We start from the raw sequence: 24025 nt of genomic DNA on the forward strand, positions 1-24025 counted from the left end.
AACTTGGCCTGATGCTTTCCAGTTTGTCAGTATCTTTCTGTTTAAGATACTCTTTTCTCATCAGATTTTCATAGTGGAATTTAAAACCCACTTTATCTGATAAATGGCTTGTAAGCTCCTCCTTGTGGTTTGGCCTGTGGGGTCTGTGACAACATGCAATGGCTTGTTGTTCCCTCTGGCTGGGAGTGGAATGCAAATCCCCAGTAGTGGCTGGGGAAACCAGGCCTTGATCAGCCGCCTGGGAGTGAGTCCAGAGGGCTGGCATGTTCTCCAGCATCTGCTTGACCTTCCCACACTGCAAGGCAACAGCCCAAAATAATCCAGTGCACATAACAAGGAGCACATGATGTAATTAAATTATAAAAAATAAGGAGGCTTCCAGAATTAATAAATCCTGGGGGTGCAAGGAGGTATCAGATTATAACAAGGATGGAAAGTGTTCTGTCTCGCCTCTTTGTGCAAGGAGTCCTCTAGTGCTAAAAGTCAGCTTGTCTGGGCCAGCACAGAAGTGGAGAAGAGGCTTTGGGCACCTCATCTGAGTGCTTTGTGCAAGGGTGGTGCAGGAGCTGTGTGGGGGTGCTGGCTGCAGAGCTGTCACTCTGCAAATCAGGCCGTGCCAGTGGCCTCATGAGGCTTTTGGGGTTGGGCATGTGGGACACACGTGTGTGTCTGTTTTTGTGAGCTAGAGGAACTTGCCCTTGTGTGGCTGCTGAACACAAACAATGTTTCTCCCCAGGGTTCTTCTGCACATCGTGTCCAAGTGCCATGAGGAAGGGCTGGACCACTACCTGCGCTCCTTCCTGAAGGTCAGTGCTGACACACTGCCCCTGTGGGGACAGCTCACCCTGACCCTGCTCTTTTCCCCAGTCAGGGGTGACATGCTGCCCCTCAAAGCTCCCTGAGGGGCAGCTCAGCCTGACCCTGCTCTTTTCCCCAGTACGTGTTCCGAGCCGAGAAACCCAGTGCCAAGCAGGCCAAGATGACCCACGAGATCCTGGTGCTTTCCATGGCCACCATCTTGAAGCAGTCAGCAGATTTTCTGGCCATCAATAAGCTCCTCAAGGTGAAGTATTGGCAGTACTTGGCTGCCAAGGGTAGAGGGGAAGGAAAGGGGGTCTGGTGTTAAGCCCAACACTCACCCCCATCTAAACCCACTGCAGGGCAAACCTTGCATGCAAACCAACTCCTTGCATCACATCCTTGAGGTTCTCCCCTTAAAACAGAGATGAATTCTTGCAGGGAGTCTCTAGGCCCATCACAGGAGGCAGCAAAAAGCTGTTAATTTTGCCAGTTTTATCTATTTTCCCCAAGCCACACGTGAAGGGTGACTCATGGGAGGCAAACTGAGTTTCTGCCCCTCTGGGCCTTTGCAGGGCTTGCACCTCAAGCTCTGCTGGTTCTTGGCATTGGGGTGCAGAGGGGCTAAATCCATTCCCACCCTAAGACTGGCAGGACAGCTCTGGGTAGCAAAGTCAGCTATTCCCAACCAACTGTGCAAGCACAGCTGTGCTTACAAAAAGCCACTTGGATGTGAGCTTTCCCTCCCACACAGGTGCTTCCCCACATAGTTGGGGAGTATCAGTCATGTTCAATCCTGCTGAGAACAGTAATAGTATTCTTTGTTCATTCTAGTACTCGTGGTTTTTCTTTGAAGCACTGGCAAAGTCCATGGCAATGTACTTACTGGAAGAAAACAAAATCAAGGTAAAAATGAATTTGTTCAATGCTGCATTACAGAGCTGTCACAAACTCATCCAAAAGCTTTTCTGAAAAGCTATGTGACTATTTAAAAAACCAAAAACCTGCCAAGCTGAACAGCTTCACTTTCTTTTTTACTTCACTTTTCCCTTTTCCACCCTTTCACTCTCAGTTGTAATTTAAAAATTCCAGAAGTCCTTATGGCTTGTGCAGCCTCCTTTTCTGTTCCTACCTGCTGCAGTTGCAGCCAATACTTTCTTTGATCACTGTTTCATTAGTAAGTAAGAAAACCAAACACTAAAGAGCTCGTGCCTGAGCTCAGTTGTCCCAGCTCAGCTGCAGCACTGAGCTGGGCTCTGCTCTGCTTTCAGCTGCCCAGAGGGCAGAGGTTCCCTGAGTCCTACCAGCACGCCCTGCACTCGCTGCTGCTGGCCATCATCCCCCACGTCACCATCCGCTACAACGAGATCCCTGAAGAGTCCAGGAATGTCAACTTCAGCCTGGCTAACTTCCTGAAGGTCAGCATTTCTTTCCTTCTCCCAAGATTTGATAGATTGATAATGAGAAATATGGAGCAAGCAAACAAATGTGGTTTTAATTTATCTTGCCTTTGGTTTTTTCAGTTGTAAAAACTCTCGAGGGGATAAGCTGTCCTAGAAAAGAAACCTTTCCCTTTCCAAAGAGACAGTAACTCTGTATGTTACTGAGGGTTTTCAGGCATTCCTAGCAACTGTTTGGAACCTGAAATATATCTACTCCCATTTTAAATATTTCTGTTGTCCACTGGAGACTTTAAGTAAAGTCATCCAGATTATTTCACAGAAACAGGATCGTGTATTGGAAAGTCAGCAGCAAGCCAGAAGATGAAATCTGGCTGCTGGCAGGACAGTAGTATGGAGGGGATTTAGGATAATTGCTTTTCTTTTTAATGGTTGGTCACATGTTGCTATTTTTCCCCAGCGTTGTTTGACCTTTATGGACAGAGGATTTGTTTTTAACTTGATAAATGATTACATTTCTGGATTCAGCCCAAAAGACCCTAAGGTAAGCAGTAGGTTTCTTGAAAAGTGGTTTCTTGTAAAGCAGCTGTACATATCTACATCAGTCAAAGCTTTGTAGTGATTATTTTGCACAACTCTTGGAGGTCTTTTAGACTCTGTTCCTGCAGAGTCTGTAGAGGCAGAGACCTCTTTGTCTGGGCTAAGAGTCTGTAGCCAGACTCTTAAGAGCCAGACTCTTGTTCTTTAAAGTAATGTAAAGAGTCAGGATGACAGGAAAGAGCGGTTAATAGCCTGGGTGAAAAAGACAAAGTCGCAAGTGACATCTGTATACTTTGACACTTAGGCAGAACAACACAAGAATTTGCCAATTATTTGTGAGTTTCACCAGATGCTGTTTATTAGAAAGCATGGATAGATTTATTAGATTCTTCAATCCTTGTGTAGCAAGTGCATTGAACTGGAAGAAAATGGGCCAAACTGAAAACACCGTTTGTGTTTGTCTTTTTTTTATCTCAGCTGCTGGTTGAATACAAGTTTGAATTTCTTCAAACTATTTGCAATCATGAGCACTACATTCCTCTGAACTTACCAATGACATTTTCCAAACCCAAGCTGCAAAGAGTTCAAGGTATGTTCTTTCTTAAGAGGTTGTCTAAAGAACTATAATTTATTAGTCCTGATGGCTTCTGACTGGATGAACTTTGGTTTGGTGTCAAGGAAATGTATGTCCTGGTTAGGACATTAACCTCAGGACAAGATGTTTTCTGTCAGGTTTATATAATTTTGTTCCAGAATGATATGCAGTCGGTCTTTTTGGTATTTCCTATATTGAAGTTTACATGGGACTAGCAATATCTGGAAGACAACTGCCTGTGTTTCAGTAAGTAGGCAAATTTACTGCAATTTAGGCAAATTTATTGCAATTCAATCCTTTGTTCTCAGGAGTGCAGCCTGCCCTGAGAAGTGGGGGGTCCTGTAGGGAATGGGGGTGCAGGAGTGCAGCTGGAACTCACTGCCCTGCTGCCAGCTCTCCCTGTGGCCCCCAGAAGGGGATCAGGTCACCTTCTGCTTTCACACTGAACAAGGCACAGAGGGCACAGTGTGCTGGAGCTTGTTTTACACCTGAGGGCAGCCAGCCTGTGCCAGTCCTTGGTGCCACCAAGGGTGTTTGTGCTGTGGCACCCCCACACCCCCACTCTGCTGTCACTGTCACACGCTGTTCTCTTTGCCTGAAGCTGCTCAGCAGGGCTGGAAGGGGCTCACAGGGGGCTGAGCTGAGGCTGTGTGCAGGTGCTGTGGCTGCACCTCTGGCACTGCTGCCAGCCCCAGGAGTGCTGCAGACAGAGCCTCACTCCCTCTCATGGCTCATCTGTGCTACACAACTGCAGTAAAGATTGCCAGGTTTGGGTGCCAACAGCCTGGCCAGTGTAAGTACTGGAGAGGAGAGTGAGGATTGGGATTCCCCATGTAAAAGCCCTGTGGATTTATGGTTGTGTGATGTGTTCTGGTGGAGGAAAGGGGATGTTTGGCTGTGCCTCACAGTGAAGCCATACAAGTCCCAAAGTGGTTCCACACACATACAGGTGGCAGAAGCAGAAGTAAATGAAGTATCCCTTATTTTGGTAAATATCTGACCCCTCAGAGCTTTCTGGACCAGCTGCTAATCTCTTACTTCAGTTTGGCTACTTGCCTGGCATTGTTTAACAAAGAGTATTGCTAGAAACAGCCAAGAAAAACACATCCACAGTGCCTCCCTGGTGCTTGTTAGGGGCATGGTAACATAAGGATGCTCTTTCTTGGTTAACATTCACCTTTGCCTTTGTGATGGTTAAATTGAGAAGCTGTAAGGGCAGCTCCTCTTTTCTGCTGTGTTTTATTGTGACTGGACCTACCAGCTGAGGTTCACATAGAGCCCTTGGCAGCAGAGCAGCCCATGCTGAGGTAGCAGAGGTGCCTGAGCCCTGCCTGCCATGGCAGAGCCATGTGGGGATGCACCTTCACTGCAGACCTGGCTCCTTTATGGACAGACCTGTGGCACAGGGCTCAGGAGAGACCCTGCTGGTGTGTCTGACCTCTTCACCAGCCTGTGTGGGTGCAGGGAGGGGATGCCCAAACCCCTGCTGCTCTGTTTCTAGGAGAAGAAGGAATAGCCCTCAGGGAGGTGGGCAGAGAGAGTTTCTGCAGCTTCAGCCAGGGCAGATGGGCAGGCTGGCAGAGCACAGCCCTGCAACCACATCCTGTTGGGTTGGAGTGTTGCATCTTGGAACAGCAGCTCTGAAACCTCCCAGCCAATGCAGGGCTGGTTGTTGGTCTGTCCCTGCTGCCTCACGTGGGGACATCAGCCAGAGCAAGCCCCAAGCTCAGCCTCATGGCCAGCAGCACAAAATTAGTTGTGCAATGTTGTGATGGGAAAGAATCCAAGGGATTGACAGAAGCTGGGAGTTAAGCAAAGGCCTCACAAATAATATTAAAACATGACATACTGTCCTGTTTCTCCAAGATTTAGAGCATTACTTGTTCCTCTTTATTTTTGCTTCCTTTTACTTGACCCTTTCATTTTCACACACAATTAGATTTTTTTTCATTTGCTGTGGAATGGTTCACTTCAGTAGGTAGGTCCAGCTGGAATGGTCAACTCCTCTAATGTTGAATTAAGTATGTACTTTCCAATCAGTTAGCTTGCATCCAACTAATGTAATAACCATGATGTGTGACTATTAGGCATTTGCTAACGTGACTAACAGTGAAAGCTAGGTAATGTTCCAGATTGCTTTTTCTTTCCTCTGAATCAAAGTTTCACAATCCAGTAAATGCTACTTTTGAATCAATGAGTTTAAAAAGATCTTTTGCAGCCACAGAGCTGTTGGAACCCTTTGGCTGGGATTTTCAAAGCTGAATGCACCCTGCCTTATCACAGAAGAACTTTCATACCTGTGAGGTTTTGGAAAAAAAAAGTCGGAGCTGAGCATATGGCATTTGTACTTTTGGGGGAAGAGCACAGAGCTTTGGGGTTATCTGTGTGGTGGTTCTAATTAGGTGAATGGCCTGGCAGAGGTGATGGTGTCAGGACAAGGCTGTCACAGCAGCCCCAGTGCACAGGCAGCCTGCAGCACTGTATGGTCAGTTCAGCTTTATTCAAAGATCAGTGCACTGTAGGGGAGCAGTGAACACTGTCAGAGGACTCTTACATGACTGTTATGTCTTGCTCTGAACAGACTCTTGGAACATTTTCCTTAACCATTGCCTTGTTTTTCCTTTTAGATACAAACCTTGAGTACAGTTTAACTGATGAGTATTGCAGGCATCACTTCCTCGTGGGGATGCTTCTTAGAGAAGCCTCTGTTGCCTTGCAGGACAATTATGATATCAGATACACGGCCATCTCAGTCTTAAAAAACCTCCTGATCAAGCATGCCTTTGACAACAGATACCAGCACAAGGTCAGGCCTGTTTTCTTGCCCTTTTAACTTAATGTTGTTGCACTTTATGAAAAAAAATCACATACCAGAGTTTTAGATGTTGCAGGGTGCACCAAAGGTATTCTAATTGTTTTTTAGGGAACCATTGTAAATAACTGACAGTTATGGAATAACAGTAATAGCTCAGAAACCATCTAGGAAATAAAACTGCAGCCCTCTTATTCATGCTGAGTATTTAGGTAATTATCCCTAAACCATTAAGGAACTTGAAAGAGTCATTAGCCAAGAGTTGTTCAACAAAATTAGGACATTAGTGATGTTCTGGTCTTGGGCCTAAATTCATGTCCTGTATTAATATGCTATAATCAGGAAGCAGAGCTGATCTCTGTTACAAGTCAGCTGCATGTTTTACTGATTAGTGACTCAGAGGAGAGGATCTTGATTCTCATGAGGTGCTGGATTTCCTCTGGGTGGGTCTCAGTTTTCCTTGGTCAGAGGCTCAGCATGTGATGATGCTGAAAGAGGCTGGAAATGGGTTGGGTTTATCTTGGTGCTGCTCCCTGCTGACCCATATGCCCTCCAGAGTGCCCAGCTATCTGTGCAGACACTGCCTGCCCTTGCTCTAGCCTGAAAACATCCCTCTGTTTGGAGTCTTGGTCCTCACATTGCTCCTAGTGTGCTGCATTCCTGAGTGTTATCTGGGAACATGGATGGCTGCCTGGCATCAAGGGTGGGAGGGTGCCCCAAATGTGCCAGGGGCTCTCATGGGCCCAGAGCCAGCTCCTCTTCCCCCTCTTCTCTGCCCGTTTGAAGGCCTGAGCTGGAGCTGGGTTTGCTTTTCTCTGCAGTGAGGATCCATGAGTAGCTCAGGAGCTGTTTGCTCTCTCAGTGTGCAGCACTGCTCTGACTGCTCACAAACTCCCCTGTCTTGCTGCTGTCCCATGGGATATTGGTGGATGTGTTGTAGATGTGAATTTCTTTATTATTTAAAAGGTTCTACTCAATTTGCAAGCCTTACATTTTTTTCAACTTTTCAGCCAAATTCAGGATAATGTATGTTTAACAAAAATAATTGAATATAAAAGAATCCTTCATTTAGAAAATGTCAACCCAATCATTTTGATCTGTGCCACTTAATCCAAATTAATCTGTTCCTACAAACTGTTTTCACTAGAAGCATTTGCTGTGGAGAATTTCTGACTGGAGGCAGTAGCCAGCACCAGGCATGGAGCAAATATTTCTGTTACTTTATTCTTGGGTGTTGCATTTAAAAATCAAACTATGCAAGTCAAGTGCCAGTTAAAGAGTTAGGAAATCCAGGACTTAGTTTTTCACACATCCTGTGTGACTGGGAATGTTATTTAGCCTCCAAAACCCCTGAGTGCCCCAAGCTTGTTGCTAGAAGGATAATACCTCTCTGGCAGCTCTAGAAGTGGAGGTGAGAAGCCAAACCAGCTCACATTCTTGAACACCACATACCATGTGTAAATACAAATATATGTGTGTATGTGTTTTGGCTCAAGAGCGTCACATTCACATTCTCTGGAAAAATCCCTTCACCCAGGATTTTTCGCCTAGGAAGCTGAGAAGCCTCAGAGAAAAGGAAAACAATTCTTATCTCATTTGCTTGTCCTCTGTTGTGCTCATGTGGAATGTGTTTGGAGATTGTTTACCCACAGGTGATTGTTTCATTGTTTTCTGGTGTGAGTTGTTTTGACTTATTGGCCAATCAGGGCCAAGCTGTGTCAGGACTCTGGAGAGAGTCACCAGTTTTCATTATCTTTTTAGCATTGTGTAAATATCCTTTCTGTATTCTTTAGTTTAGTATAGTTTAGTATCCTTTAATATAATATCTTAAAATACTAGATTAGTTTTCTGAGAACGTGGAGTCAGATTCATCGTTCTTTCCTGCCACGGGGGCTCCAGCAAATACAATACAGGAGTTCCTCTTGCTTCATTCCATTGGAAACCTGGGCTCTTACTGAGATTTTTCTCTGTGCCCGCTTTCAGAACCAGCAGGCAAAAATTGCCCAGCTGTACCTGCCGCTGTTCGGGGTGCTCCTGGAGAACCTGCAGCGCGTGGCCGGCCCCGAGGCCCTGACCTCCTGCCCTGCCTCCAGCCCCGTGAGTAAAGCTGGGGTGCCTCCACATCTGACGTGTCTTTGCACAGGTTGTGCAGTGCTGGAGGGGAGCTGAGTCCCTCCAAGAGCAACGAGCGTGAGCAGGGCTTGGCCTGGGACTCCAGCAGCTGTTCTGGGGAGTTGCCTGTCTTCCCAAGAGCTGGGTTTGTGGCTCCCAAGTGGCCTTGGCCTTGCAGGCTAGGCTCTCCTCCTTGCTGGGCCAAAAGAATAACAAATAGGACATATGAGAAAAACAATTCAGAATTTCAACTCAAATGATGAAAAACAAAAAGGAAAACATTTCCCTGACTTATTTAATATGTTCTGCTATTCTTTGTACTCCTCCCCAAGTCCTTTGTTTCCTTGTTATACAAGTAAGGAAATTTTTGTTTTCATCTGTGTTGTTTTTAAAACCTGCTCTAATCTGCCATTTTGTATTGCACTGTTCCCTTCTGTAAGAGAATAGGTGTTATCTTTGATTGGTCACAAAACATTATATTGCTTTACAGGCATCCAGGGATGAATTCATATGCAGTTTTCCATCTCCCTCAAGCAGATCCAGCCTGATTGCAGACAAAGATACAGGTACATTAATTTTTCTAAATTCTAAATTTTCCTATTTCTTCTAACACAACTGTTGGCAGCCTGAAGCACCCAAAACCCATTACCCAAAACCTGAAACAGTCATCTCCTAAAAGACCTCACAGACTTTGCATGGTATTCCCCAGATGTGGTGTCACCCTAACTGTCCTTTCCAGATTTTTCCTTTTCCAGCTTTTGACACGAGGCTTTGGCAAGCCCCATCTGTGCTGTGCTGACAAGTGCAAAGGGTTTAACTGTGGGGTCTGGGATTTTTTTCAGCCTGTGGAGCAGCCCTTCCAAATGGCCATTCAATAAAGAGAGAGGACTCAAAAGGATCCCTGAACTCGGAGGGAGCAACCAGTTCCCCGGATCAGAGTGAAAATGTAATGTACCAGGGGCTGGGCACAGCAGCACAGCCTGCAGGCTGTGTGAAATAAGGGGGAGGGAAAAGGAGTTCCCTGTGGTAACACTCTCCAAAGCCAGCTTCTGGATATCTCTGGAAACAAACAGATTGATATTTAACAAAGGTCAGAGTCACAGGGTATGCTTTCCTTCTTCAAACATCGCAGAGCCAAAAATAGAATGGCTGACAAATTACTTGTTGAAGATGAAAGGCAAAATCTGTGTGGAAGATCTCTGCTCCTATGGTGCATCTGTCCATACTCAGATGTGCTCCCTGTGTGTTGGTGGCTCTGAGCCTGGCTGCACCCCATTACCTGGTGCTGGGAGTTGGTTTCCAGATATCTGAGAAGCAAAGCACCGTGGTGTGAGATTGCCAGTGACCACTGACTAAAGATAAAGTGTTTGCAAGAAAACCAGCCCAGGCGAGTAACCACAGGCCCAAATTTGTAGACGGTGACTGTGGTCATGCCACAAAGAGCTCTGACCCCACTGTTCAGACAGGGGGATATTCAGTACTCTTCTTCTTGGCAGATTGCTCACATGAAAATCAGGTATTTGTGCAAACCAGCCCCTGGTTTTCCTCAAGGCACTTTGCTGATATCTTGGGTTGGCGTGAGTCATTGATACATCTTCAAAAACTTTGGCCTTGTAACAAGCAAGGCAAAGATTATCTGGGCTCGTGGTTGTGTCCTGACGTGCTTAGAAGAGGTGAGGCCTTGCCAGCTCTCCTCCATAAATCCATAAAGAGCTCCAGGACTGAGTACAGGCGAGCACTTGACTGTCCAGCAAAGCCCTGAGCTCCAGCACTGCTGATGGGGTTTGCAGGAGGTTCTGTGGCTTCCAGCTCAGCTCTTCCTCCATGCCCAGACATCCTCCTCTTAAATGTGTTTGGACGTTTTTCAGAGTTGTTGAAGGCAAATCTTTCTGTTAGGGAATGCAGTATGCACAGGACCGTGTGAAAGCAGTGCCCCATGGAGGGGCACAGCTTCAGCACTGCTCTCAGAGGCAGACTCTGCTCATTGCCCTGCTCCCCTGGAATGAATTCTGTGCTGACTTGATAGTTTGGCATGGTCAATAGCAAATTTCTGGCCATAGCAACGTCTTCAACCCTAACATGATTGTTTATTTCTGCTTTATTATGACTCACATCCACAGCTTATCCCAGAATAAACAGCAAAGAAGATCTGTGGATCCCTCTCCAAACAGGAGAGGCAAAGCTTTAGGAGAGGCCTAGGTCTTCATTGTATCCATTTATCAAAGGATACAGCTCAGGCAAGCACAGAGAATGCAAAATAAAATTGGTGTAAATTTAGAGGTCATGCTTCCCACCACACAATGCCCAAGCCTTTCCCACATAAATTGACTCATCAGCAGGATTTCACTTATTTTGCCTGAGTCACTTAGTAGGAGGAAAATTGAAACACTTCCAAAAATCAAGGGGAGGAGAAAGTTCTTAAGATGAAATGTCCTCCTTTTTTAATAACTGATATTTTGTTTTGAAGTGTATGTCTTTAACAGAAAGTCAGATTTTTCCTTTAAATGGTGGCAGCCAGTGAATTTTTGTTTACGGGAACTGGCTTTAAAAATGTCCAGGAGCTTAGCTGCTTCAGAGAGCAGGGGAAATGAAAGCAGGCTGCTGTGTATTTTGCTGGATAACCTGTCATTCACTGCCCAGACATTTCTTCTCTGAGCAGAGAAGTGTTTGGTGTTTGGTGATGTGCCCAGGATTTCCAGGCTGCTCATCACTGGATGAGCTGTATCCAAGGCACAGTGCTGTGGGGTGCACATGTGGGGGGCAGGAGGGATGCCAGCACACCTGGTGGGTGCCAGGTTTGCTGTGCCCATGCTGCACAGCCCTGTGCAGAGCCAGGAGCCCTCTGTGTCACAGCTGTGTCCCAGCAGATCCGCAGGAGCTCCATGAGGAGCAGCGTGTCCCACTGCAGCCGGCTGGACCAGTTCGAGATCCGGACCCTTCTCATGTGCTACCTGTACATTGTGAAGATGATCTCTGAAGGTTGGTGCCTCCTGCCCACTGGGGGCAGCCAGAGAGACAAGGGACCATCAGTTTTGGTCTGTAAGGTCCCCCCTTTGAGTTTTTTAAAATCTCAGTGCACTGTTCTTCATTTTCTTTCAGATACTCTTTTAGCTTACTGGAACAAATTCTCCCCCCAGGAGCTGATCAATGTCCTCATGCTTCTGGAGTGAGTATCACGAGGCTGCTGTTCAAACCCTGCACCTTGGTGTGGTCAGAATGGCTGAGGAGGAGAGCACAGTGCACACACTGTCCTGTGCAGCACTGGGGGTGTCTGGGCAGGTTGGAATGACATGCTCTTCCTCCCTCTGAGGACAAGCAAGTGTAAATTGAGGAAGCATGGTTTAGTGGCTGTGCCCTGTGCTCTGTCTGGGGTGTGTCCCACCACCTGTGGGCTCAGCTTCCCCTTCACTGTCACAGCCTCCACTTTGCAGCAAATCTGTGAGAAGAGATGGGTGAGAAGACAGGGATGTGCCATAGAATTTTGAAACCAAGAGTGTGAGGTCAAGTGACTTGTAAATACAGATGCAAGCCCTTGTGCAGAGAAAAGTGGGGCTGCAGGCAAGAACAGGGTGGGTTTTAAATGTTCCGGATTGTTCCTGATCTGCAGGATCTGTAACAGATACATATTTCGTTTTCTTCCTAGGGTGTGTTTATTTCACTTCAGATACGTGGGGAAGAGAAATATTGCCAGGTACTGCGTCCTTCCATCTGGTGCTGGGCTGTGGGGCTCATGCCCGTGCTCCCTGCCCCAGCAGAGGTGGGAAGGGCTGGTGCACACCAACTCTGGGCAAACCCCAGTGGGTCTGGGGCTCTGCTCAGTGCCATGCCCTGAGCAGGGGCCCCTCATCTCAACTCCCTGCCCCTTCCCTCCCCTCCAGCTCCTGCATGAGACCCCCAGGCTCAGGCGAGCGCAGGTTGGCAGTGTCCCCCCCAGCCAGCTGCAGGTGAGACAAGAGCCCCAGCTGCATCCCTGCTTCCTGAGCAGCATCCCTGCTTCCTGAGCAGCATCCCTGCTCTCCTGTTAGCCCTAGGGCCTCCTGCAGCAGCAAGACTGGCACAGCGCGGGCAGGCCCACTGGGACTGCCCCAGAGTGGTGTGCTGGAGGACGAGGTCTCCATCCTGGTGCCTTGTGTAATCTGTAGTGGTGTGGCTGCGGATGTGCCCAAGCCCTGTCTCTGCTCCCCTTGCAGGGTGCAGGATGCCTGGCTGGCCAAGCACACGGCGGCCGAGAGGAAGTCCCAGACGATGCCGGCGCTGCGCAGCCGGGCCGGGGCACGGCTGCAGCACCTGGGCAGCCTGGAGAGCTCCTTCACCCTCAACCACAGTACGTGTGCCAGCAGGGCCAGGCACCTCCAGGCTGAGGAAAACTGCATGGGGCCATTTTACACTTGCTTTCCACAGATTACCCAGATTCTACAGAATTGCAGTGGTCACCAGGCCTCCCTGCAGCATTCCTGGGTGGGTGAGGGTGGCATCCACGCCAGCCCCTTAAAAATCACCCCTGGGATTTAGGACTTGTGTGGCTTTCTGCTCTTGCCTGTCTTGGCTCAGCTCCTTGGCTGAGTGTGTGGGCAGGTGGATAGAGAACAGGACAAGCAGGAAAACTGCACTGCCCAGAGACCTGCACCCTCTCCCTGTGGGTGCACTTTGTCCCATTGAAGCACTTTGCCATCTCCCCTCTCTGGAGACAGCTGGGACACCTCTTGCTCTGTCTGGCTTTAAAGACAGTGATATTAAGGGGCAATGCAGGTACTGTTTTCCTGGTGTGGCGTCAGGCTGAGGCAGCTTCTCTAAATGAAGTTGGCAAATTCAGCATCTTGCTATTCTGGCATCATCTCCCAAACACAGTGAAAGTGCAAGGGGAGAACCTTATCTATATCAGCACTTAGATTTTTTGGGAGCTGGAGTGTTGAACGCTGTTTCCTCCTAATTTTCTCTCTGTCCACAGATGCAGGCACCTCAGAAGCAGACATTGTGCACCAGGCATTACTGGAGGGCAATATTGCCACCGAAGTGTGCCTGACAGTCCTGGACACCATCTCATTTTTCACTCAGAGTTTCAAGGTCAGCACTGAAATCACAAATGTTGTAGAAAAGTACTGTGTTTTTATATGTGTCTGGATTTTGGTGATCTGTTTTCCTAGAGTGGAAGAATATGGAAGGCTTTACAAAAGCAAATAATTAGCAGTTTGTTTATTTTCGACAAATAGTGTTTCGCAGGGTCTCAGAATAATTATACCCATACACAATCTTTCCATTTCTTCAAAGCTGCAAGGCCAGAGAAAATCCCATGTATGTTATAGCATGACTGTAAGTTTTACAAAAATAGAATAAGAGGAAATGTATATCGTGTAGAAAAGAGGGACTAGAGAAAAGGGAAATGAATGTCCAACATTTTTAGAAGAGTCGCTCTTTTGTACCCTAAATTACCTAGAAGCAAGGCCCAGATTTCTTTGAATCACTGTACATTAATATCTCTGGGGCTGAGGCACTCCAGCTGTGGTTACCAGTGCAGACAGGACCAGAACCATGGGTAGAAATCTTCTCTTCCATGTTGGGATTCATGCTTTTGGCAGCCATTGCTATCTACAAAAACCAGGGCCTCTGTGGTGAAGAGAACCCCAGAATGGCAGCAAAATACTGTCCCAGAAATTCCCTTCCAAAGTGTAGCCAGAGGAATCCTGCATGTAGCAACGTGTCTGGTGTGGTGTCACAAGAACAGCTCTGGATTTCAGGGCAAGCACAGTGAACATTTCCTTTTTACATGGAGATGAAGAGAAAGATATTCAAAGCCTCTGCTTCCATTGCAGAGCCAAAAAGCCGTCCTGGTGCAGATGTTAAATTATTCCTTAGAAGTTTGATAACAGCAAAAGGATTTAGATGCAACATTTAAAACTTGCTTGACTTTCTTAGCTGCCTCTTTTGGAATATTGCTGAACCAAAAAACAATGTGATTTTCAAACCACAGGACAGACTGGATTCCCTTCCCCTTTAGTGGGCTTTGACTTCACTTTTATGGCCACACCAGGCATGAGTGGGTCCTGTGCTGCAGCAGCTGGGCTGGTGCTGTTCCACTGCCACAGGAAACGAGCTCAGTGTAAAACTCTGGATCCTGAACTTACCACAAGGTCTGTGCAAGGTGTCAAAATCTGAGCCTGCCCAAGGGCTGCGAGGACTGGCTGTGGGATAGGGGCTGTTGATTTCCTGTCAATACAGTATATCCACATCCTTGTGTCATGTCCTGCACAGCCCAACTGGTCTGACACCAAACTGTATCAATAACCCCCAGGTAATTCCATTTTACCATATCTCCACAAGGTGCAAACTAGAAAAATTCTGCAGGAAACAAGGGAATTGAAATTACTAACCACAGCTACTAATCTATACAGTGAGAAAATGGGTCTTATTTTTTTTATCTTTCCCCTCTCTCTTTTGGGCAAACAAAACAATTTTCAAGAAAAATAAAAAGAAATGAAAAAAACTCCAGGGTGATAGTTACAGTGATAACAGAATGTTTTGTTTAAAATAACTAGGCAACCAGTCACAGTTGTACAGAATATTGGCTTAGGTTTTGGTATTAGTGATTCAAAAGAGATAAAATATTTTCGTTTTTTCTCTGCTGCAAAAATAGCCTCTGCTAACTACTGTAAGTTTTTATTGATTGTCACATTTTATTGGTTATATTTTTACTGAAGGCCCTGTTGCTTATCTGGCTTAAGAATTAATGTGATTAATTATGCAAAATTATCTCTGTCATTTCCAGCTTCAGGCACAACATTTCTGCTAAGTAAATTCTCCTGTTGCTTTCCAGACCCAGCTTTTAAGCAACGATGGCCACAATCCACTTATGAAGAAGGTTTTTGATATTCATCTGGCTTTTCTGAAAAATGGGCAGTCAGAAGCAGCCCTTAAGCATGTGTTTGCCTCTCTGAGAGCTTTCATTAGCAAGGTAGGTACAATGACAAGGGTGTGGGAGAACTTCTGAGCATGGCAGAGAGGCCATTATGGTTAAAATGCTGTTAAACTGATATTTTGGAGATGTGTTTTAGAAAACAGCTTCATGGATTTAAAGAACAGCCCAGGTTAAATTCTCTAGTTATTTATTATTTGTTGGAAGCAAAAGGAGGAATCATGAGGAATTCCCACACTTGCCTTGGTCACAAGGATAAATGTCTATTCCACCAACAGCTGGTGCTTGAATCTTTGCCCCAAACTGCCAGTGCTGCTGACAGTGCTATTGCTTGAATAATGCATGCACTGACAGGCAGCTCCTCAGCCACTGCTGGGAGAGATGATAGTTCTGCTGAACCTTGTTCTGTGCTCTCTGAACCCAGACAGTAGAGAGGCTGTTTAATGCTCCGAGCTCAAGCAGAGACAAAGCCACAGCTGACTACAAAGGAGCAGTGACTGATGCTGACATTGCCCTCTGTTCTTGTCAAAACCTGCCACTGCTCAAAAGGACATCTTTCCAGATCTGATGTACATGATAACACCATTCCTCCCAAGCTGTGCAGTTATCATAAATACAAAATTAATTAAAACACCTTAAATCCCTTGAGCACAACATTTCATTAATGAGAAAAATCCACGTGGCAGATTGCAGCCAGGCAGGGCACAGTGTCTGAGTGGTAAGCAGCAAAGAGTAACTTCCAAAGGAGCTTGTGCACTAGCTGCTGAGCAAAATCTGATTAAAACAAGAGACTGCTAAACTGCTTTTCAAAGGTGGAAAAAGTCTGTGCTCTGTACATTTTGCTGTAACCCCACAGCAAAGCTAAGAGTTAGTGTAAGTCTAGGGCTGGATTTTGGCTTGTGCTAAGCAGAAATGCAGAGGGCTTGCTGGCTCCCTGTCTGCTCCAGACAGCATGGTCTCCTACAAGGTTTTTTTCCATGGGGCTTCTTAGAGCCTGCTAGATTGGCAACTGGCAGCGGCAGGAATCACTCAGTTTTTCCGCAGAGTTCAGTGCATGTTTATTGCTCTGCCTTTCTTTTGACTTTCCTGCTTGCCTGTGATCTGCTTAGCCTTGAGATCCATCCTGCTGCAGATCTGCACACACCCTGCTCTCCCCCTTGCTAGCCAAAAGTTTGTTAAGCCAGAAATATTTGTTTTGTGCCTATAGCAAATAATAGACATTCCTGGCCTTCCTGGCATAGTTTCTGTGGGTTTTTTTTGAATGTGAAGCCAGACCTGCACACCTGCTCTATTTGATCACACTGTCAGCCTTCAAAGCCTGGAGCCCTTCAGGGCTTCCACACTTGCTTTCCAAAACATCAGTGGCAGCAAGGAGGCGTCATGCTTGGCTGCTGCAAGGATGGGGCTGTGGGATTGTTTGCTTCGATTTATGCCGGTCTAAACCCATGCTGAATTTCACATCATGGGTCTTTAAAGACCCAAATTACTGATTTCAGCTTTCTCGCATTTCCCCTATGGCAGGACATATATGGCTTCTGTAAAAGCAAGATATGAGCCCAGCAGATGGTATCTAGAAGGAGGAAGTGTTTTCTTTGCCAACTCCATAACCACACAAGTCCCAAACTTCCTTTTAAGTCCTTTCAAGTGTTCTTCTCAGGCCTGAAGTGGCTATGATGGCCGAGGCAGGTGGTCACTGCATTGCATGACAAGTCAAGGATAAAATGTTTTCCTGCAAGTTTGTTTTCAAACACTAGCTCTGCTTTACTTTGTAACTTCCAGAAAAGCAAAAGTTATACCTTTGTCACAGCTAGAATGGATTTTTTTTCATTTTTAGGGCCTTCTGTAGCTATAATTACAATGAAAAGAATCCCCCTCTTATTTGTGGTCACAGCAAATGGTTGCTGGAGGGAAAAAACTCCTGAGATGCATTCTGCAGCCCATAGTTTGTCTTCTACATTAAACTCAGTTATTTGATAGGCAAAAGACTTCTAAAAAAATGTTGCAAGAGAGCAAATAACAAAAATCTTCTGTAATTATTAGCATCTTTGGTTTTGGTTGCATGTGTGTGTTCTGGGAATTTGGCAAGAAAGCTTCCTCTGTTTTACTGGCTGGTAAGAACCAACAAAAGCTAGATTGTTCTTGTTTCACACTGTAGGTTTTCTTAAGATCTGAATCTGTCTTTTCAGGGCATCACTTACAGATAAATACATATATAAATACCTATGCATGCTTAGGAATGGTCTTTAAATTAAAGGTTATAAAGGAAAACGTGCATAGAGGAGGGGTGTGCATTACAGGCTCTCTCAGACATCCTTCTGCCTGTCCCCATGGCTGTGCTACCCTCACATCCCTTTGAGCCTCTCTGGGAGCTGGCTGCTGGGTTGGCCCTGCTCTGGTCCATGGTATGGGGCTGGGTCAGAAATGGGCAGAGTGCACATTCAGCACCTCAGGGGCTGTTTCATGCTCTCCCCAGTGCTCTGAGCCAGCTGGGGAGCCACAGGCAGCGCCTGGCCTGGCTGGACCTGCAGCAGCCATTCACCCCTAGATCTGTTTCCCTGGACCTGGCCCCAGGAGCCATTGCCTCTGCTTGGGCTCCAGAAAGGGACCCAGTTCCCTGTGAAAAGGGCACAGGTTGTCCTCCAGAGCTGGTGTGGAGGGGGTGCACAGGGCTCCTCCTGCAGCAGATTCCCAGGCAGGGGCTTTGTCCCTGGCAGTGCACTGGAGTGTCTGGAAGCCTCTGCTGGCAGGCAGTGTCCCTACTGGCAGAGGTGCCAGCCATGGCTGTGCTGTGTGTGCCTGCCCTGTCCCTCAGCTCAGCCCAGGGCTGCCCATGATCCTGTCTGGCTCTGGGGAAGGGCAGCACTGCAGTGGGCAGCAGTTCCTTGGAGCTCCTTTCCCAAGGGGAACACACCATCTGTGTGGCCCTGTGTTATTATGATGTTTCTTTGCCTCTTTCCTTCTTTCTCCCATTTTGTTTTTTGATGGTAATTTTTGGCCAGAGGCAGTGAACAAAAAGCGGTTTGTGCCCTAATTCTGGTTTCTTGGTGCAATCCCAGTATCTTGCTAGGCACAGGTCCCAGATCCCTGTTTTTTAAGACTGTCACCATCATGCCTTGGTGGTACCTACAAGTTTTCCTGGAACATACATATGTAATGCAAGGGGCGGAGTGCCACAGTAACAGCTTCAGCCTCTGGCTGATTCTATTTACTGTCACCTCCCATGGGCAGAAGGTAGTGGGGCAGATAAAAGTGGCTCATGGGGCAGATGAAAGTGGCTCATGGGGCAGATGAAAGTGGCTCATGGGGCAGATGAAAGTGGCTAATGGACCATGCCCCATGAGGACCGTGGGGTCTCAGACAAACTGAACAATCTGAATAGGTAAAACTGTGGTTGCCTGTGGTGCCTCTTTTTGGCAGGAGATTCTCTGGGCCTGGTTGCCAGCTGCAGCAGCAGAAGCAGAGTGCTGCTGTGCAATCCCCAGCAGCCTCCCCCACCTCGGGAGGTGCTGGCATCTCCCCTCCCCAGCAGGTCCCTGCGTGCCAGCACAAAGCCCTTCCTTGTTCTGCTTCCCTGCGCTCAGCCTCTGTGCCGAGGTGGAAGGAAGCCAAGGGTGGTGTCACCTCCCTGCCAGCCACCTCCTGTGACCACAGCCAGAGGGACAGACACACCCTGGCATTCCCAGGAGGCTGCTGCCCACTGGGACAGGTGTCCCACCTGTTTGCTGCAGGTGTCCCTTTCCAGGCAGGGTTGAGCTTGCCCTGACAGCTGTGCTCAGGGGTTTGCTGAGGGGACAGCCAGGCCACCAGGGTGTTCCCCTTGTCCCTGCTGCAGGTCCCTGAGCCCTATTGTGACTGAGGGAGCTTGCACTGTGGCTTGGCTTGGTCCTGCTGCTCCCTGGGTGGCCCTGGCTGGGGAGGTGGGGCAGGTCACTGAATTTTATGCTCTAAGTGACAAGCATGTTTGCATTCCTGCATGTTTGCAGGCATGATTTTAGATGTTTTTGGGAGATCATGTAGAAGTAGATGTGTGAGCATTGCAGGTCACATTTCCCAGTGAGGTTGGATTCCTGGTTGGACTCTGATGGATTTTCTGATCTTCCAGATAGCTCCTTGTGGTGGGAATGTCTGGGGGACCTCTCCTCTCTGCCCCACTGCTTGTGATTATGGCTTTTGGAAGAATGTAATTCTATCAGTCCAGTTTGGTGAGAATTTGGCAAAAATCCCAGATGTTGTCAGGGGAGGGGTTAGATGGACAAAGCAATCACATCCCCAAGAAGCGTGACAGCAAAGTTCCCATCGGTCTAGGAAATGTGGTTAAAAATAGACCCCACATTCATTCCCACAAATACTTTCAGGCTCAGAATTCTGGCAGAAGTTCTGCTGAGGCTGTCCAGGCTGGAGCTTAGTTTGTTGCCTTGTGCCCCTGCCCATCTGAACCCTATGGCATTTTCTAATATTTGCTTGTCTCTTGTGAAGTTTCCCTCAGCATTTTTCAAAGGAAGGGTGAACATGTGTGCTGCCCTCTGCTATGAGATCCTGAAGTGTTGCACTTCCAAGGTGTCCTCCACAAGGAACGAAGCCTCTGCTCTTCTGTACCTCCTGATGAGAAATAATTTTGAGTTCACCAAAAGGAGAACATTTCTGAGAACACATCTTCAGGTCAGTGGCTGGAGAAAAGCTAGAGACAGGATACCTCAGATTTAATGAACAGTTACAGCAACAGAGCTCTGTGACCTCCTACCTGCAGAGGATCCTGCCATTGCCATATGGACAAAAATCTTCCTGCTTTCCAGGCTTTACCTAATTCAGTGACTGGTCCAAGCACCTTTAGGTAAAATAATTGCCATCAAGTACTCCAAGCTGTTGAGTTTTAGTGTATCAGACACATCTCTGTGCCAGAGACTGGCTGGGATGGGGTGGAAAGGACAGCTGCCCTTAATGCAGGAGAAGGGATTTCCCAGGAGCTGCTTTTTTGGCATTGGTAGTTTTTGAAGCAAATATAGATACCATGGGGGACAGATGAATACCCTCTGGGTTGTAAGGAATCACAGAAGAAGGTAGCTAATGTCCAAACAGGGATTCATATTATAATAGTTGAATTGTTAGTTCTGCAAAGCAGTTTGGCCCTCTGGGGAGTGTCTGTCCTTGGGGGATGTGAGAGCTAAGCCACAGCACCAACCACTGCTTACGTGGTGGAAAAGATGTGATGCTTTCCTGTGAGCATTTTATTAACTGTGACCTTAATAAAACCCTTTTATTAGGGCTTGTTTAAATAAAGCCTCTACCTTGTCCCGCAGATAATAATTGCAGTGAGCCAGTTAATTGCAGATGTGGCCCTCAGTGGTGGGACCAGATTTCAGGACTCCTTGCTCATCATTAACAACTTTGCAAACAGCGACAGGCCCATGAAGGTGAGTTGGAGATGTCATATCCCATCAGGTTCTATCAGCCATTGATGCAAGCCTGGGGACAGACTCCAGGAAACTCTGTTTAAGGGTTGGGCTAATGACTGGAACTGTGATTTATAGGCTTGTAGTAGGCTGCATTTGCTCAGTAAACAAGTGTTGTGCCAGCAGCAATAGGACCAGCTGCTCAGGCAGGTCGTGCTCCAAACTTGAGGCCTCACACCAAGGAGAGGGAGCTCAGCAGCTCAGATTGTGCTTTGCCATATTCTGCTTCCCAGATTGTCCAAAGAGCTTTCCAGGAACTCCCAGCTTTGAGAGAAATGACAAGGGAGGGTCTGGTATTTCTGTTGCCTGAAGGTAATAATTAGCAGGATTTTGTTTTATTCAACTAAGTGTCAGTAATGTTAAGAAAGAGCTCTTATGTGGAGATTAATGGTTGTATTTCTTTGGAAAATAATTGCCTATCTTTGTGCTAGAATTAGTGGCTTGTACCCCATCCATTGAGCAATTGCAACGTGTTCCATTTCACACAGAGCAGCTGCCAAGGCAGGATAGGGGAAATGGGAAGTGTTGCTGCAGTTCCACAGTTATCCTATACCTAAAGGCTTAATGGGAATTTGCATTAGATGTTGAATTGTGATCTAACCAATTTATAGAGAGGATATACCTGGCAAAAACCTCAGTTCTTTTCTGTGCACAGATGTTGGTAAGGGTTTTACTGAGCCATACTTTAGTTGTAATTTACATCATGAGATGATCATTATATCAAGTTTTTGTGTTTGTGTAAGTGCAAGAGCACAGGAGAGATTTCAACACACTGGAGAGAATGCCATGCACAGCCACAGCAGCAGCTGGACTACAGGAATCTGAGGATAGGGAGCATAAATCAGGCTCATCATGGAAGGGAGAGAGCTGAGGGGGAACCTACCTGCTTCTTTCCACAGCAGACAGTATATAGAGACAGAGTTAGACTCTTTTCAGAGATGTGGAGTGCAGGGCAAGAGGCAGTGTATGCAAGTTGCAGCAAGGGCAGTTCCAGTTTTGCTTAAGAAAAAATTATTTCCCAAGAGCACTGTGCAGCCCTGGGGCAGGGCCTAGAAAGGAGGTGGATTTTCTGTTGTAGGAGATTATAAAACTTGGCTGGACAAGCCTTGGTCTAGCTCAATGTTGGCCTAGTTCTGAGCAGGGGATCAGATCAGAGCACATGCTTTTCTACTACATTCTTGTGGTGGGAAGCTCTACAAATGCCTTCAGTGCTTTAGGAATTGAAGACAGACCACATCAGAGCCTAACAAGCCAGATGTTGAATGACATGAAAAAATACTGCAGCTGTGGTTCGTGGTCTCATCCAGAGATATTTGCATGCATGGAGCACTTGTGTGTTGCTCTCAGGGCAGCTCCTCAGGATGCCAGACTGGCAGCCTCAGCGTAGCACAGGAACAGCCAGCCTGGCACCCTGGGCACAACCTGGAGAGATTGGCCCTGTGCATGTCGTGACTGAAGTGCCTCTGAATGCAGCTGAAACACTGGACTCTGTGTGCAGTGTGAGTTCCGTAAAAGAGTTAATTAGCCTTGTCTACCGTGTTCTCAGTGTTTTCAGGTAAGTGAAGTTGGCTGAAAGGGTCATTCCTTGGCAAAGCCTGTATTTTCTGTATTAGCTTCTAATTCAATTTGTTTTGTGTCAGGCAACAGCTTTTCCTTCCGAAGTCAAAGATTTGACCAAGAGAATCCGCACAGTGCTCATGGCCACAGCTCAAATGAAGGAACACGAGAAGGACCCAGAAATGTTGGTGGATCTCCAGTACAGTTTGGCCAAGTCTTACGCAAGCACCCCCGAGCTCCGGAAGACGTGGCTGGACAGCATGGCCAAGATACACGTGAAGAATGGAGACTTCTCAGAGGTAATTTGTGCAATTGAAAACCGGTGCACAGCAGGACAGATGTACGGATGGCATTTTGATAATTTCCCTTTGTGCTTTGCAGGCAGCCATGTGTTATGTTCACGTAGCAGCCCTCGTTGCAGAGTTCCTGCACAGGAAGAGTAAGTGTCTGCTGCTTGGGAGACATGAGGAGGATGATGGTGGGGTTTGGGGGTGTCAGAATCTTTTTAGAGACAAGGCTTTCTCAGTTTGGTGAATTGTTATTTTATAAACAAGCTGAAAAGAAAAAAATAAATTATTGCAGTATATAAAGCTAGAAGATGTTGAGTAGTTTTTAAGAAATGACAATTGTTCATGCCTGTTCACTTAGCCATGCTAGCATGGTGCTGAGTGAAATAAGAACCGACACATCATGTCTTGGTTTAAATGTTCACTTGTATTTTACATTAGGAAATGTGCTCGCTGGGGAAGGCCATGTTAAAAACTGACTCAATATGATCATCAGAATTATTGCTATAGGCAGTACAGGAAACTGTAGAATAAAGCAGTCAAAATTCAGCCAAGAAATGAGACTGTAGCCTAACCATACTCATATGTAAAGAACAATCAGAAAAAAGGAGAGTTTTGTGGCTTAGTGCAAAACAGGAAGGAAGGACAGAGCTGTGTGTTCTCAAGTTACACCACATTGCACGTTTTATTTTAAATACCTGTTCTGCAGTTGATATATTGACCCTATTTCTCATTTCCATTTAAGGGAGTAATTGTTGAAGTGGACCCTTAACGTTTCAGAAAGTTAAGGCTGCATGACAGCTGATTACATACACTGCCTTGGCTGGAAAGTTCTTCAGTGCCCTGCTCAGGGGGATTGGAGTCCCTCCAGATTCTGTACTTTGTCTTGGCAAAGTGGGAAAAATCAGGACTTGTTCTTGTTTCACATGGCTGCAGAGAGGGGGGTACTGAAAGTTGCAATGTTTTATTTGTACACAAAGGCTGCTTACCACAAGTAGTGGTAAAGGAGAACTCCTAAAAGGGAAGAGGAACAAGTCCAAAAGAATATTAAATTAATTCTGAACATTGAGTTATTTCTGTTCCTGGCACTCTTTGCATATACAGAGGCTGGAATGATTCAGTGAAGGCTGAACTACCCAAAGTTTTGGGGTACCTAACTGTGCTTCCTTGCTGGGAGTGTACAGCTCTGTGTGCTTACCCCCCAGCTCTCCAGCAATAGCTGGGTAGGGATAGAGTTACTTTTCTTCCTTGGTAGCTGGTGCTCTGTTTTGGGTTCAGTATGAGCGTAATGTTGACAGCACATGGCTGCTTTGGTTGTTTCTCAGTAGCATTTACTCTAAGCCAAGAACTTCTTCAGTGTCTTGTGCTGTGCCAGTGAGGAGCTGCACAAAAACCTGGGAAAGGAGAGTAGCTGGGGCAGCTGACCTGAACTGGCCAAAGGGATATTTCTCATCTCAGGATGTTGTGCCCAATGCATTTGCTGGGAGAGTTACCTGGAAAGGGGGCCAGTCTGGGGATGGTTTTGGCATTGGTCAGTAGGTGATGAGCAACTGTGTTGTGCATC

General features: G+C 46.7%; 1 protein-coding gene across 3 annotated transcripts in view; it reads left to right on the forward strand.

The window, feature by feature from the left end:
• The window catches only part of DOCK11 (dedicator of cytokinesis 11), a 75636-nt gene that overhangs the window by 40903 nt on the left and 10708 nt on the right, over positions 1-24025 (forward strand). For 2 of the 3 annotated variants that reach the window (XM_030967508.1, XM_030967506.1), the window contains exons 25-45: positions 737-806; positions 938-1063; positions 1633-1704; positions 2070-2216; positions 2659-2742; positions 3216-3327; positions 5961-6139; positions 8129-8242; positions 8748-8823; positions 9100-9203; positions 11125-11236; positions 11357-11423; positions 11901-11948; positions 12136-12201; positions 12448-12581; positions 13206-13321; positions 15069-15206; positions 19644-19826; positions 20465-20578; positions 22258-22473; positions 22556-22613. In XM_030967508.1, the coding sequence (XP_030823368.1) occupies positions 737-806; positions 938-1063; positions 1633-1704; positions 2070-2216; positions 2659-2742; positions 3216-3327; positions 5961-6139; positions 8129-8242; positions 8748-8823; positions 9100-9203; positions 11125-11236; positions 11357-11423; positions 11901-11948; positions 12136-12201; positions 12448-12581; positions 13206-13321; positions 15069-15206; positions 19644-19826; positions 20465-20578; positions 22258-22473; positions 22556-22613 (2336 nt within the window). The remainder of the gene's footprint in view (positions 1-736; positions 807-937; positions 1064-1632; positions 1705-2069; positions 2217-2658; positions 2743-3215; positions 3328-5960; positions 6140-8128; positions 8243-8747; positions 8824-9099; positions 9204-11124; positions 11237-11356; positions 11424-11900; positions 11949-12135; positions 12202-12447; positions 12582-13205; positions 13322-15068; positions 15207-19643; positions 19827-20464; positions 20579-22257; positions 22474-22555; positions 22614-24025) is intronic. The other variant, XM_030967507.1, reaches the window with a different exon arrangement.

The sequence above is a fragment of the Camarhynchus parvulus genome, chromosome 4A (assembly GCF_901933205.1).
Source record: "Camarhynchus parvulus chromosome 4A, STF_HiC, whole genome shotgun sequence".
NCBI lineage: Eukaryota > Metazoa > Chordata > Aves > Passeriformes > Thraupidae > Camarhynchus > Camarhynchus parvulus.